The 14724-nt window shown below is 36.7% G+C and overlaps 1 protein-coding gene across 1 annotated transcript in view; it reads left to right on the top strand.

Annotated features, from left to right (window-relative positions):
• Nucleotides 1-14724, top strand: part of SCP2 (sterol carrier protein 2) — a 126950-nt gene that overhangs the window by 51518 nt on the left and 60708 nt on the right. The window contains exons 7-10 of the mRNA XM_004438565.3: nt 1832-1895; nt 6741-6827; nt 7992-8142; nt 9536-9683. Of these exons, the coding sequence (XP_004438622.2) occupies nt 1832-1895; nt 6741-6827; nt 7992-8142; nt 9536-9683 (450 nt within the window). The remainder of the gene's footprint in view (nt 1-1831; nt 1896-6740; nt 6828-7991; nt 8143-9535; nt 9684-14724) is intronic.

Below are 14724 nucleotides of genomic sequence, written 5' to 3'. Positions count from 1 at the left end.
TTTCCCAGGTTGTTTTGAGGGTCCAAGAATAGAACTGGGCATTTAATTAATTATGTTCTGATCCATCCCATTGATAAACTTTGTTGAAGTCTGTTTGGATCCAACATTATAGTAGTCCCTCCCGGCTTCAGGTTTGATAATTTTCTAATCCAATTTTTGGTAGAAATATTAACCAGAGCATGGCTGAGGTTAGAGGTTAGCACTGGAGTCTTTTCTCTAGGTTAATGCATTAATCAATGCCTGTCGTTTCCCAGTGTGTGTTCTGTGGGACAGTAAGCTCAAAAAATGCTCCATGATGTAGACCAGATAAGTTGGGAAATGGTTTCATACTTTAACACCTTTTTGGACAGTCATAATACATATGCAGTAGTAAAGGCTCTGAATGTCTTGTAAAGAAATCTGTTTAACTTTGTTTAATCCCGTATTATCTAAACTTGTTTGACAAAAGAAACCTCATTTTTTTGGTAACACCAAAAAAACCCCAAACAACAAAAGAAAAAAACAAAACCCACCCTACTGTATTTCCTTATCTTGTCCCAAAAGATGTCTTGAAAAATTTAGTTAATTGTATTGCTGATATCTAGATACTATGTTTCATTTGATCTGTGAGTCAATTCAATCAAGAAAAGATATTAATCTGATGTGGCTCGTTCTTACTGAACCCATATTGCTGCCTCCTGATCACCACTCTTATTGATATGAGATCACCAGTGTAGATTGTACCTTCTTCTCTTTTTATTAGAATTAAGATAAGATTTGCTCAATTATATGAATGTCGTTTCTGCTCTGATGGTCATCCTTCTCGACAGAGAAGATAGAGGTAAAACAGCAGTGGGGACTCTCCACTTTACTGTGCCATCCAATAACATAACATTATCAGCTCCAATCAGTAAACTTTTTCCCTCCTTGGCCTTTCTAGCGCCAAAGGATTCAAAACCTATTTTATTCTGTTTTGTCTTTTTAAAAATAGTAAAAAAGATTTTTGAAAATTTTACTTTGTTAAGGTGCTTGCTCTCCTTTCCCTGACACCATTCTTTAAACTTTCTGTTAAGGAATTTAAAAAGCATATTATTTCTTGTTAGGCTGTAACTCTTCTAAAGACCCTTCTGCCTTATCATAAGGAAAGAGAAGAAGATCAGGCCCTGGAGGGTGTGAGTTATAAAATTCACTTAGTCCAAGGGTATTGGGATGTTTGGCAGACTTCTTGAAGAATTGCTGGCAGTGCTTTCCTGCCTTACATCCACTGTAGTCCCAGGCTATATTTTCTGGTTTTTGAAATTGGACCCTAGTTATACTAGGTAGAATAGGCCAGTTTGAACTATTTTTATATCATATGCTTATTAGTTGATTCAGTTCATTAAATATACCCAAGTTTAGGGGGCCCGCCCGGTGGCATAGGGGTTAAGTTCACGTGCTCCGCTTCAGCGGCCTGGGGTTCTCAGGTTCAGATCCCTGGCGTGGACCAACGCACTGCTTGTCAAGCCATGCTGTGGCGGTGTCCCATATAAAGTAGAGGCAGATGGGCACGGATGTTAGCCCAGGGCCGATCTTCCTCAGCAAAAAGAGGAGGATTGGCAACGGATGTTAGCTCAGGGCTGATCTTCCTCTCTCTCACACACACACACACACACACACACACACACACACACACAAATATATGTATACCCAAGTTTAATTATAAAGAAATGTTTATGTGAGGGATCAGTGAAGTCTTCAATACTGATATCTATGCAAGGGAAAAAGTGGAAATATTTAGGACACTGAGTACAGCATTTATTAATAAACAGCAGAAAAACATTAACCCGTTAAAAGATGTTTGCTTTCTCTACAGGAACAAAAGTTGAACACTTTGCAAAAATTGGATGGAAAAATCATAAGCATTCAGTTAATAACCCGTAAGTATTTCAGAGATATGAAATAGTGAAAATCTGGGTTATGCTGCTATGTAATATGCAACTTTATACTTGAAAAGCAAATGCAAGATCTCAAAGATATTAACTAGAATGTTCTATTATTTTTTTATAGAAGGCTTGTGCCCATGTAAACTTATTACTACTTTTCACTTTTAGTTTTTGGTCTGTTTACTTTTAGAATAGCATTTAAGCTAATGACTCTTTTAGGAAAGAACATGAATGGCTGGTGTTAAAAGATATAATTGGTCATACGTTGGGACTCTAGTGAATGAAATTTGTTGTAATAATTTTAGTTGGAGATAAGCAGTCACCATTGTAAGCCATTCCTTAAAACTTTTCTCAGTTTGTTTTGACCAATTTTTAAAATGCATATTAGTAGCCATTTTAATTACTTTATATAAAATTATTTGTGTTACTTTAGTAATGTGTTTTAATTATGTTAGTGTCATTAACTCTTATTCTGGTAGAATAATATGGTTATTTATATGTAAGTATAAAGTAAAATGACATCATGTGTATTACATGTTATTAATCTTTGAATCCCTAGTGCCTAGAATGCCTGGCTCGTAACATGTACTTAATGATTGCCGAATGAAATTGGTTTACTGGGAATTGAGTTAGTGCCACATAACTAGAATCTCTACAAAAGCACCATCACCAGGCAATAAAAGAATAATAGCTAACTTTATTGAATGACAATTCTGTGTCACTGTGCTAGGTACTTTTATGTACGTTTTCATTTAATCTTCTCAAGGACCCCATAAGGTAGATATTTTTATTCTTATTTTATAGATGAGGAAAATGAGGCTTACAGAAATTAGGTAGCTTGCTCAGGATCATTCTCAGTAGTGGCAAATAATGTTTATATTTTACCTCCTACTAGATTATAAACTCCTTGAGGGCAAGACCCATCTCTTATCTTTCTGTTCTTGATGCTTAGCACAGAGCCTGGAACATAATAGGTGCTCAGTAAATTGTTTCTGAACTACTCAACAAATTTTGCCATATTTAATAAACATAAAACCACGACAACGAACATTTTATATCACAAGTGGATCATTACCGCCTGTTTCTAATACTTCATGTTACTGCTAGTTCTCCTCATTCTCCTAATTTTAAACTGACCTTTGAGTTCAGGGTATACCTAATTAACAAATAATATCTAATCTCATGCCCTAGATGTAAGGATATTTTATGAAAGACATGAGGGTATTGTGAAAGCTTTAGTGAATTCCCATTGCTTATATGATAAAATAGAAATTCCTTCATATGAGATAGTCAAACCTGTTATAATTTGGCGCATTCTACTTTGCCAGCGCTATTTCCTGCCAGTTCTCCGGCTGTTCTCAGTCTCTAGCTGAACCAGGTCACTTGGTTTTTCCCAAGTGTACTATACTGTACTTGCTTCTGTGTTTTTACTTATGCTGTTAGCTCTCCCTGGAATATCCTTCTGCCTTTCTTTTGTTTGGTGAATATCTACTTCCCATCAAGTCCCAACCCAAATATCATTGCTTCTCTTAACACCTTTATAAAACTTTCTGGGCATAATTATTTTTTCTCATGAGCTTCATTGCCCTGTCTGTATACCTCTATTATAACACATCACGCTGTGTCATGCTTAGTTGTTTATAAGTCTTCTCTGATGATGATGATCCTTGAGCAGAGATTATGTCTCATTTTCTATCTTTAGCAGAGTATCAGAACGTGGTATATGTCCAATGAAACTTTGCTGTTACTGAGTAGTAGAATTAGGATGAGCAGTCTTAAGCCCATAAAGATGATCTAGAGCTGATTTCTTTGTCTTTAGAACTTGGAGAACCATTAAAAACCTTGTGATTTCCTGAAACTAGTAAAGAACTGTACTAGCATATTGAGGAATTGACAGCACTACAGTTTCCTGGCATTGAGGCTCTAAAGAGCAGCTCTTAACTTTCCCCAGAGAATCAAAGCTTCCCAGTCTTGCTCTTACTTAACTCCATGCCTAACCTGGCATTCTTTTATCCACTCATTAAGCATTCTTCTGAAGAAATTTCTTTCACTTAATAAATATGTATTCAGTAGCCTATTATGTGCAAGACACTGCTTTAGCTGCTAGTGATACAGCAGTGAATAAGACAGATAAGTTCCTTGCCCCCATGGATCTTGCATTACATATTATAAGTTCTCAGTTATGTTGAGTAGGCAAATGTTATTTCTGGATGTCAGCTTCATCACTTAAAACTCTTTGAAACAGCCAAGAATAGCCTTCTAAGTTTGGCTCAGATATTTCAGATGCTAACTTCTTGTACTAGGTTTTGCTTGTTTAGTGAAGAAAGAGAATTATGTGTTTGTTGACCAGTCATTAGAGATACCCTATTACATATTTCTAAGAAGGTTGAATTAAGAAGCTATTCTCAAGTGTTTCCTCACAAATTATAAGAATTAGAAGTGGTGAGAATCTGTGATAAGTAGTATAGGATTAGGGATAGCTCGTGCCACGTGAGCCTTCAGACCTGTATCTATAACTTTCTTCTAGTTGTTTCCAGTTAGATATCCACAGATGCCTCTGAGTCAACATGTCCATACAGAATTTATCATTTCCCCGAACTTTGTTTTTCCTTCAGCATTCTCCATCTTGTGAATGACAGCAGCATATACCCAATTATCCAAGATAGAAAACTAGAAGTCATTCTTGACTCTGCCTTCTTCCTCAATATCCCATATGAGGAGTTGCGAATGAGTTGGGGCTGAACCGAATCCTAGTAATGGTGCCTCCTTACTATCTTTTGAATTCATTTCTTCTCTCCGTCTTTCACTTCCAGTTTCCTACTTCAGGCCCTTATCATTTCTTGCCTTAACTATTGCCCCAATCTCTTAGTTGGTTTATTTGCTTTTGGTAATGCCTTTTTACTATCACTTTTCTATACCACAACCTTCTTGCTGAAATACAAATCTGATTATGTCACTCCCCAGCTTAATATCCTTTAGTAGTTCCTCATTATTTTCAGTATAAAATGTAAACACCATGTACTTGCCTTTCATGATCTGATCCTTGTTCATTTCTCCTGCTCCATCCTCTTCACCTTGCCTCCATATTCCCTCCCAAACTTCATGCCCTAACTTGAATAACTATTTGACTTCAAGAGGCTTTGCATATGCTGATCCTTGTGCCAGAATTCTCTATCTCCTACTTCCTCTTATTTGCCTAACCTCAGAGAAGCTCCCTCTGATAACTGGGTTTGATGCACATCCTGTGTGCTCCCACAGCAACCTGCATAACATTTCTATCATGGCATTTATCATATTGTATTAGAATGGTGTGTTTGTTTGCCATGGATTCAGACTGAGTTCCTTGAGGGTAAGAGACTCATTCCATGTCTCTAGTGCCTAGCACAGGATCTGACACAAATAAAGTGTTTTTTGAAAGTTAGTGACGGTCAAAGTTAACTTTAGAAGCAAAGGTGCAAACACTAGTATGCAGATCTAAGTTACAAGGGCTTTATTTGTAAACGTTTGAATTGCTTGTTAATTTCCACACCAGTTGAAGTTTGCTTCTAGATACTCCCTTGTGGTGTCTTTTGTTGCTGCTATTTTCTCCAGAGCAATTCCTGAAACCATCTGATTATATTGTTAGAGGAGCCAAAGGGGGATAAAAATAAGTGTCTTCTTTGCAGTGATCAAAAAGGAAATGAGTTTTGAAGAATGGAGTTAATTTATTTCAGATTTTGTACATTTATTTAAGAACTCCATTAGCCTTCATTAAGTGTAGTTGCATAATATCGTCACCACAAAAGTTGGCTGAATTGCAATTCATTTAATTTTGCTTTTGAGGAACTAGTATTTTATAATTTTCCAGGAAACAAAAAAGGTATTCTAGTTTAACTTCCAACTGGTCTGACACCAGCTGGGTATACTGCAATTCAGTTCTGGCACTAACCACCTGTAATGCACATCCCCAAATTTAGGACTTAATCCTCCATAAGACTGCCTTCACTTCAGATGCTAGCTGCAAGTAGGGTCCTCAGGTCACCTGCACTTCTGACCAACTGGCTATAAATTCAGAAGTTCCCATGACTCTTTCAGGTTTGCTAATTTACTAGAATGCCTCACAGAACTCGGGAAAGTGCTGTATTTATGATTACAGTATTATTATAAAGGATAACAATTCAGGAACAGCCAAATGAAGAAGGCGTAGGGTGTGGTCTGGGAGGGTTCCTAATTCAGAGCTTCCCTGCCCTTTCCCTGTGGAATCAGAGCACATCACCCTCCTGGCATAGGAAGGTGCTCACCAACCAGGAAACTGCACCAAGCTTCAGTGTCCATAGTTTTTATTGGGGCTTCATCATGCAGGCATACTTGATTAAATCATTGGCCACGTGATTGAACTCAATCTCCAGCCCCCTCCCTTCTTCTCCCTAGGGGTGAAACTGGCTCAAAAGTCCCAACCATCTATTCAAGTGGTCTGTCTTTCTGGTGACCAGCCTCCTATCTCCCCTCCCTGCCCCACTCCCCCCAACAAGGGGCCCACCATGAGTCACCTTGTTAGCATAACAAAGACACTCTTATCACTCAGGAAATTCCAAGGGTTTTAGACGCTCCGTGCCAGGAACCCAGAACAAAGATCAGACAAATTTTTTATTATACAACATATGGTATTTTGGAGTTAGGATTTTTAAAAAATTCAATTCAAACAACTTATTTGTTAAAGATTGAAACTGTTCATAAAAGTCTTTTGGTTGTGAAAAAAGTATTTACATATTATTCTCTCTTTAACTTCTGGACCAGAAAATCTTCAACAAAAATTGTAATTGCTACCTCACATTCTGTAACTACTTATTTTGTATTTAGGTATTCCCAGTTCCAAGAGGAATACAGTTTAGATGAAGTGATGACATCTCGAAAAGTTGTTGATTTTTTGACTATCTTACAGTGTTGGTAAGAAAAGCATATTTTAATATCTACTAGAAAGAAGTAACTGCTGCCTTCTCCCTAAACCCCTTTGGGTAAACTGTAGGCTCTGTATCTGGGTATATCCTGTATCTGCTTTTATAGAACTCCTACCAGTGTAGTCCTCACTCTGGAGTGAGTACCCTTATTTCCTATTCCTGCTTAGAGACAGACTGTCTTTTCTCTTGGAAAATTATATATTTTATTTCCTTCTCTCATGACTTCTACCTGTTTTGTTTTAATTGTGTTTGTTCATTTAAATGTGGCTTAGGAGGCCCGTGGAGTCCAAAGCTTTTTCCCTTAAGCATTTTGTTTTCTCTGCTGTATACTTCTGCTGTAGGAAATTTTACTTATAGTAGCTAAGAGTAACTGTAAAAGAAGAAAAAAATTATAGCTCTATTAATGATAATAGTTGCATCTTGAAAATTGCTTGACAATATCTGTCCTCCAAAAGATTGAGTAGTATTGCATAGCCACTGCCTGTGCCTCGTTACCACCTGGCTGTGCCCTGGAGATGCTGGCTGGGATGCAAGTGAACAGTGGTGTCAGCTTTTATCTGTTGCAGTATGAGAATGTCTGCCCAGTAATAAAGTCCAGCTAAACTCACAGAAGGCTTCTTGTATTTGCCATCTTCCTTCACAGCTTGCTCTAAGGAAAAGATCTATTTTGAGGCGATCTTAAGAGTCTTAACCAAACCAGGGACTTGCTGGTATCTCCTATTCCATCCTTTCTCAGTTTCCAAAAGGATCCCAAGACTGATTATTTGGGAGATAGCAAAGTTGGAGCCAGTTAGGCCTATAGCAGAATCTTTATTGTACTAGGATAGAATAACCTTCTGGACTCTTAGAAGTTACCGGGAGATTTTATGCATCTGTGTTTATGCAGAGGCAAATCTGGGATTCTTTACAATAAGAACTTTTTTTGAGAGACTCTTAAAGACCAAGCAGTGACTGACAGCACTTAAGTTCTTGATAGAGGATCAGTCCTCAGGTGGGAATCATATATAATTTTTAACTGTAGATTTCCCAGAGAAGACAGTCCAGTGACCAGCAAGCATACTCAGCCTTTCTTCCCACGTAGAAAGAACTCCTAGTCTGAAGTCCTAGGATTGAGGTGGAGCGGGTGTAAATAATTATTTTTACCTCCTCTTAGTCCCACTTCAGATGGTGCTGCAGCGGCAGTTTTGGCTAGTGAAGCATTTGTATGGAAGTATGGCCTGAAATCCAAAGCTGTGGAAATATTGGCACAGGAGATGGTGACTGATTTGCCAAGCTCATTTGAAGAAAAAAGCGTTATTAAAATGGTGTGTCTGAGATTCTGTTTTATTAATCAATTTTGAGGGGTTTCTGTTTAAAAATTTCAAGGTGACATGTTGTCATCAGCTCTGGAAGTTATTTACTTTAAAAATATCAGTCTAGGAAATTTAATATTATAACGTCCTTAAGAATCTGTTAAGGGAAAATAACTGATGAGAACATAACGCTTCTTTTTGTGTGTGTGTGTGAGGAAGATCAGCCTTGAGCTAACATCCGATGCCAATCCTCCTCTTTTTTTGCTGAGGAAGATCGGCCCTGGGCTAACATCTGTGCCCATCTTCCTCTCCTTTATATGGGACGCCGCCACAGCATGGCTTGAACAGTGGTGCATTGGTGTGTGCTCAGGATCCGAACCTGCGAACCCCGGGCCAAAGTGGAGCGCGTGCACTTACCCGTTGCACCACCGGGCCAGCCCCTAATGCTTCTTATCGTAGAGCCATGCATGCACTTTTAACTAACTAGACATGCTATTTTTTTTGTTTGTTTTTGAATTGACTAAATGTGCCCAGAACTTCAGTCTTATAGAGTTAAGGGAAAAACAAGGATGTTGTCAGGAAACTTTCTTGACCCTTAGCACTTTAAAAATCCTAATTGAAGGTTGACTACAAAATGGAGGAAGTTAAAAATATGAGAATTCAGACCTAGAGTTAGTTGCATATTTGAAGATAATACATATATATAAAAATATGTATATATACATATACACACATATAAACAAGCATATGGTAAATTACAGTTTACAAAATTATTTTACAACAATGCTTTGAATTTGAAATATATAACTTGCCAAAGATCACAAGCTAGGGTATGGCAGAAGTGGAAATTATACTCAGGTTTTCTGATTACAGTACATTTTGCATTACACCACAATTTTATTCCTGGGAGAAAAGTTGAGTTTGCATGTTATTATCTGAGACCAAAGGGGTGTTAAGAGCATGGATTTTGGAAAAATGGTTTGAATCCTATATGATCTTCTAAAAGAAAATTGTTTATTTTCATATAGAAATTCCCCCATATTTTTCAGTGTATCTGAATCATAATGATCTGTTGATAAATCTCTTCAACCTGTCTATCACAACTAAACATTGTGGTTTGATAGAGTTTTTGTAACTTAGCATAAGATATGGCCTTAGGAATTGCAAGTCCTTTTTATGTATCTTTTTAAAATTCTGTCCTTCGTAGTACAAAATTTAATATGTACATTCTCCTGCCTGGATATTTTTTATTTGAACTTTCTGTGTAGTACAGAATCAACTGAGATTTCAGTATACGTGGTCAGTTCTCAGCTGTTAAGGTTATACATATTAATCTCTTATAATCCTTGTATGAAAGACCCAGTTTTGATGCTGTTTATTTATTTATATATGGTTTTGGTTTTAGGTTGGCTTTGATATGAGTAGAGAAGCTGCCAGAAAGTGCTATGAGAAATCTGGCCTGAGACCAAGTGATATTGATGTAATAGAACTTCACGATTGCTTTTCTGTCAATGAACTCCTTACTTATGAAGCACTGGGACTCTGTCCAGAAGGTAATATTTTTGATGAGATGCAGATTAACTTATTAAATTTCACTGAGAAAATTTCATTTTCACCATTAAACAAAAGAATTCACTAATTGCCTTTCTCTCTGTGTTGGCTCTGCCAGGCTGTGTGCAAAGTGAATATAAGCTATCTCAATACTAGACATTTTAGAATGTGTAGTCTTGGACAGTACCAACACTGAGATAACAGAGTATACAAATAATTCATATTATGGAAATCAGGGGCACTTATAATGTACTGTTAAGTGAAAAAAAAGGGATAAAAAATTATGTATGTAATTCTAGCTATTTTAAATTGTGTTTGAATAAAGACTTGCAGAAAGGAAAATGGAAAAACTAGTTGGTGGGATCAGGAGGATTTTTTTTTCCTTTTCATTTCTGAAGTACCATTTGCCATTACTACCAGCAGTGTACGAGATTTTAGTTGCTTCACATCATCGCCAACATTTGATATGATCAGTTTTTAAAATTTTAGCCATTCAAAAGAGTGTATAGTGATGTCTTAGTTTTCCTTTGTATACCCCTGATGAGTAAGGATGTAGAGCATCTTTTCATGTGCTTATTGGGCATTCACATATCTTCTTTTGTGAAGTATCTGTTCAGGTCTTTTGCCCTTTGATTATTGGGTTACTTTTCTTCTTTATTGTTGTAAAAAGTTTTTATATATATATTCTGGATACTTTGTAACTTCTCCTACATGTGTATGCTGTGAACATTTTCTCCCAGTCTGTGGCTTGCCTTTTTGTTTTATTAATAGTGTCTTTTGAAAAACAAAAATTTTAAAATTTTGATGAAGTACAAATTATCAATTTTTTTATGGTTCATGCTTTTTGTGTTCTAAGAAACTTCTGCCTACCCTAAGGTCATAAAGATTTTCTTCCATTTTTATTCTAGGAGTTTATAGTTTTAGATTTTACATATAAGTATGTGATCCATTTTGAGTCAGTTTTTGTGTATGGTGTATGATGAAGGTCGATAATAATCTTTTTTTCCTATACACATATCCAGCACCATTTGTTGAAAAGACTTTTCTTTCTCCATTGAACTGCCTTGGCACCTTTCTCAAAAATCAGTTGCCCATATATGTGAGGGTCCATTGTTGCACTCTGTTCTTTTCCATTGATCTGCATGTTTATCTGTTCACTAATACCAAATTATCTTGGCTACTGTACTTATTATGCTATATTGTACTATACTATAGTGTATAGAAAGTCTTGAAATCAGCTAGGATAAGTTCTCTAACTTTGTTCTTTTTAAAAATCATTTTGGTTATTTTAGGTTTTTTGCATCTTCATGTACATATTAAAATTAGTTTGTCAATTAAAAATAAGCACATGCTGGAATTTTCATTGGGATTTCATTGAATCTGTAGATCCATGTAGAGAGAATTGTCATCTTAATGTTCAATCTTCCAATTCATTAGATGGTGCATGTTTCCATTTATTTAGCGCTCCTTTAACTTCTATCAGAATGTTTGTAGTTTTCAGTATAGGTCTTAGATGTCTTTTGTTAGGTTTATTCCTAGATATTTTGTGGTTTTTGGCATAAATTTTTTTTACCTTCATTTTCCAATTGTTTGCTGATAGTGTATAAGAATACAGTTGATTAAAAAAAATTGTATCCTGTGACTTTGCTAAATTCATTTATTAATTCTAGTAGTAGTTTTGCAGATAATGAGGGATTTTCTGTATAAACAGTCGTATCATCTGCCAATTACAGTTTTACTTCTTGCTTTCTGATTTTTTGCTTTTTATTTATTTTTTGCCTTATTGCAATGACTGTGAGCTCTAGTACCATATTGAATAGAAGTGATGAAAGTGGGCATGATTATCTTCCTGATCTCAGGGGATGCAGTTTAATCCCCTAATTAAATTAAACTTTAATTAAGTATTATGTTAGCTGTAGGTTTTTTGTTGATGCCATTTATCATGTTGAGAAAGTTCCCTAGTATTACTAGTTTGCTGAGAGTTTTTTTTTTTTATTATGAAGGGGTGTTGAATTTTTTAAAATTCTTCTGCATCTATTAAAATGATCATATGGATTTTTTCCTTTATTCTGTTGACATGGTGAATTACATTGATTGATTTTGAATGTTAAACCAACCTTGTATTTCTGAGATTAACCCTACTTGGTCATGGTATATTATCCTTTTAATATATTGTTAGAGTCAATTTGCTAGCATTTTGTTAATGATTTTTGCTTATATATTCATGAAGGATATTTGTCTGTAGTTTTCTTCTTTTCCTGGTTTTGGCATTGGAGTTATACTGGTCTCATAAAACAAATTGGGCAGTGGTCATTCATTCTCTATTTTCTGAAAAAGTTTGTGTAAGATTAGTGTTAGTTCTTCCTTGACTGTATCATAAAATGTACCAGTGTAACCAAGTGGCTTTAAGTTTTCTTTTGGGGAAAGTTTTTGAGAAATTAAAATTTATTAATAGATAAAGGACTGTTTAGATTTTCTATTTCTTCCTGTGTCTATCAATTTTGATAAGTTATCTTTGTCAAGGAACTTGTCCATTTCATTTGTCAAATTTGTTGGATGAAGTTATTCAAAGTACACCTTTGTGCAGTGGCTTCTCTTAAGTTTTAATTTCCTCCATAATCTCCCTGCTTTTGTTTACTTTTTAGAGTCCTCAGGTAGTTGTGTTTTTGTATTTTATCCAGTGTTTTCAGTTGTAATCAGTGAGAAAGAGGGGCTGTATTGAATATATGCTGCCTTAGCAGAACTGGAACCCATTTTCAGGGTTTTAAATGTCATGTATGTGGTGATTAACTTCAAATTTATATCCCTAGGTTAAACTGCTTCTCTGATCTCTAGGTTCATATATCCAGCTGCCCTACTTTCCAGTTTGTTTGTTTGTTTTTTTTGGATGTCTCATTAGCATCTCCACACTAGGTCCAAATTAAATTCCTGATCTTTCCCAAACTTCCTCCTTCCTCAGTCTCCCCCATCCTCCAGTTACTGAAACTGGAAGCTGTAGAATTATTCTTGATTCCTCTCTTTCTCTCACAGGCCCCATTGAATCCATCTCTAAATCCTATTGGCTATGGACTCTCCCTTCAAAATATATCCAGAATATGACCACATCTTACTTTTTATCACTACCAGCCTAGTCCAGACCACCATCCTTCTCATTTACATTATTGTAGAAGTCTCATAACTGGTCCCCTTGTTTCTGCCTTGTCTCCTTACAGCCTGTTCTCTATGCTGAAGCTTTAATGATCTTGTTAAAAGCAAACAGCAGATCAGTGTTATTCCTCTCTTCATCTCATTCAAATTAAAAGCCAAATGTGATCTGTCCTCTTTACTCCCCACTCCCATCCTTCTGACTTCTCCTACTTCCTTCTGACTCTTACTTTGCTGCAGCTGCGCTGGCCTCCTTCAAACACTCTAGGCTTGCTCCTAGCTCGGGGCCTTTGTTCCAAATATCTGTATGATTCGCTCCCTCAGTCCCCTTAGGTCTTTGACCAAGTGTCACCTTCTCAGTGGAACCCTTCTCCGATTACTTTGTTTAAAATGTAAACTTCTGGGGCCGGCCCAGTGGTGTAGTGGTTAAGTTCCTGTGCTCTGCTTTGGCGGCCCGGGGTTCACAGGTTCGGATCCCGGGCACAGAGCGACGCACTGCTTGTCAACCTATGCTGTGGCAGTGTCCCATATAAAGTAGAGGAAGATGGGCACAGATGTTAGCCCAGGGCCAGTCTTCCTCAGCAAAAAGAGGAGGATTGGCATCAGATGTTAGCTCAGGGCTAATCTTCCTCAAAATAAATAAATAAATAATAAAAAAAATAAAATGTAAACTTCTCACCTCTGTCGTCCTTGTCCCAACACTTCCTATACCCCTTTTCCTGCCTTCTTTTTCCATGATACTTATCACCACTCATCACATATTATATATTTTACTTATCTTACATATTGTCTGTCTCTTCCTCATGCATCTCCCCATGATAAATTAAACTCTATGAGAACAGGGATATTTGTCTGTTTCATTCACTGTGGTGTCCTCAATTTTCCAGGGCAGTTTTGGGCGTATAATAGGCATCATAATTGCTTTCTAAAAGTGTTCACATTTATTTTTCTATCTGTGGTATTTGAGAGTGGTTGTTTACAGTACTTTCATCTCTGGATCATTTATAGTTGATGAGTTTAAGATAACTTCCTTGTGGAATCTTTTGATATTTCATAGGATTGTATATATTATGGAAAAACCATGCAGTAAATTATTTACTTCTTGGGGTTGGTTTGTGTTCAGTCTGCTGTTATTGGGTACAGTAACAATTTTAACAGTTTTGAAAGCAGTAATAGCAGGTAGAATACCTGTTAGGATGAGAGGCTTGTATCAGGTGCTGTGCCAGAAACATACCAAAAAATAAAACAATGCCTCAATGGAAGTTTTTTTTTCTTTGTTACTTTTTTGTTTTATTGAAGTCATATTAGTTTTTATTTATTTATTTTTTGTGAGGAAGATCGGCCCTGAGCTAACATCTGCCAATCCTCCTCTTTTTGCTGAGGAAGACTGCCCCTTGGCTAACATCCGTGCCCATCTTCCTCCACTTTATATGGGACACCGCCACAGCATGGCTTGCCAAGCGGTGCGTCAGTGCGCACCTGGGATCCGAACCGGCAAACCCCGGGCCGCCTCAGCGGAGCGTGCGCATTTAACCGCTTGTGCCACCGGGCCGGTCCCTTGGCTTTTAACATTGTGTAAATTTCAGGTGTACATTATTATATTTAAGTTTCTGTATAGATTGCATTATTGCTAGTTTTTATCTGTCACCATATACACGTGCCCCTTTACCTCTTTTGCCCTCTGCCACCCCCTTTTCCTCTAGTAATCATTAATCTGTTCTCCTTATCTATGTGGTTGTTTATCTTCCACATATGAGTGAAATCATATGGTATTTGTCTTTCTCTGTCTGGCTTATTTCACTTAGCATAATACTCTCAAGGTCTGTCCATGTTGTCGCAAATAGCATGATTTTGTCTTTTTTTATGGCTGAGTAGTATTCCATTGTGTAGGTATATATA

Source organism: Ceratotherium simum, chromosome 22 (genome assembly GCF_057802395.1).
Source record: "Ceratotherium simum simum isolate JZ-2026a chromosome 22, ASM5780239v1, whole genome shotgun sequence".
NCBI lineage: Eukaryota > Metazoa > Chordata > Mammalia > Perissodactyla > Rhinocerotidae > Ceratotherium > Ceratotherium simum.
Note: the sequence above shows the minus strand (reverse complement) of the source record. Positions and strands in the feature narration are given on the sequence as shown.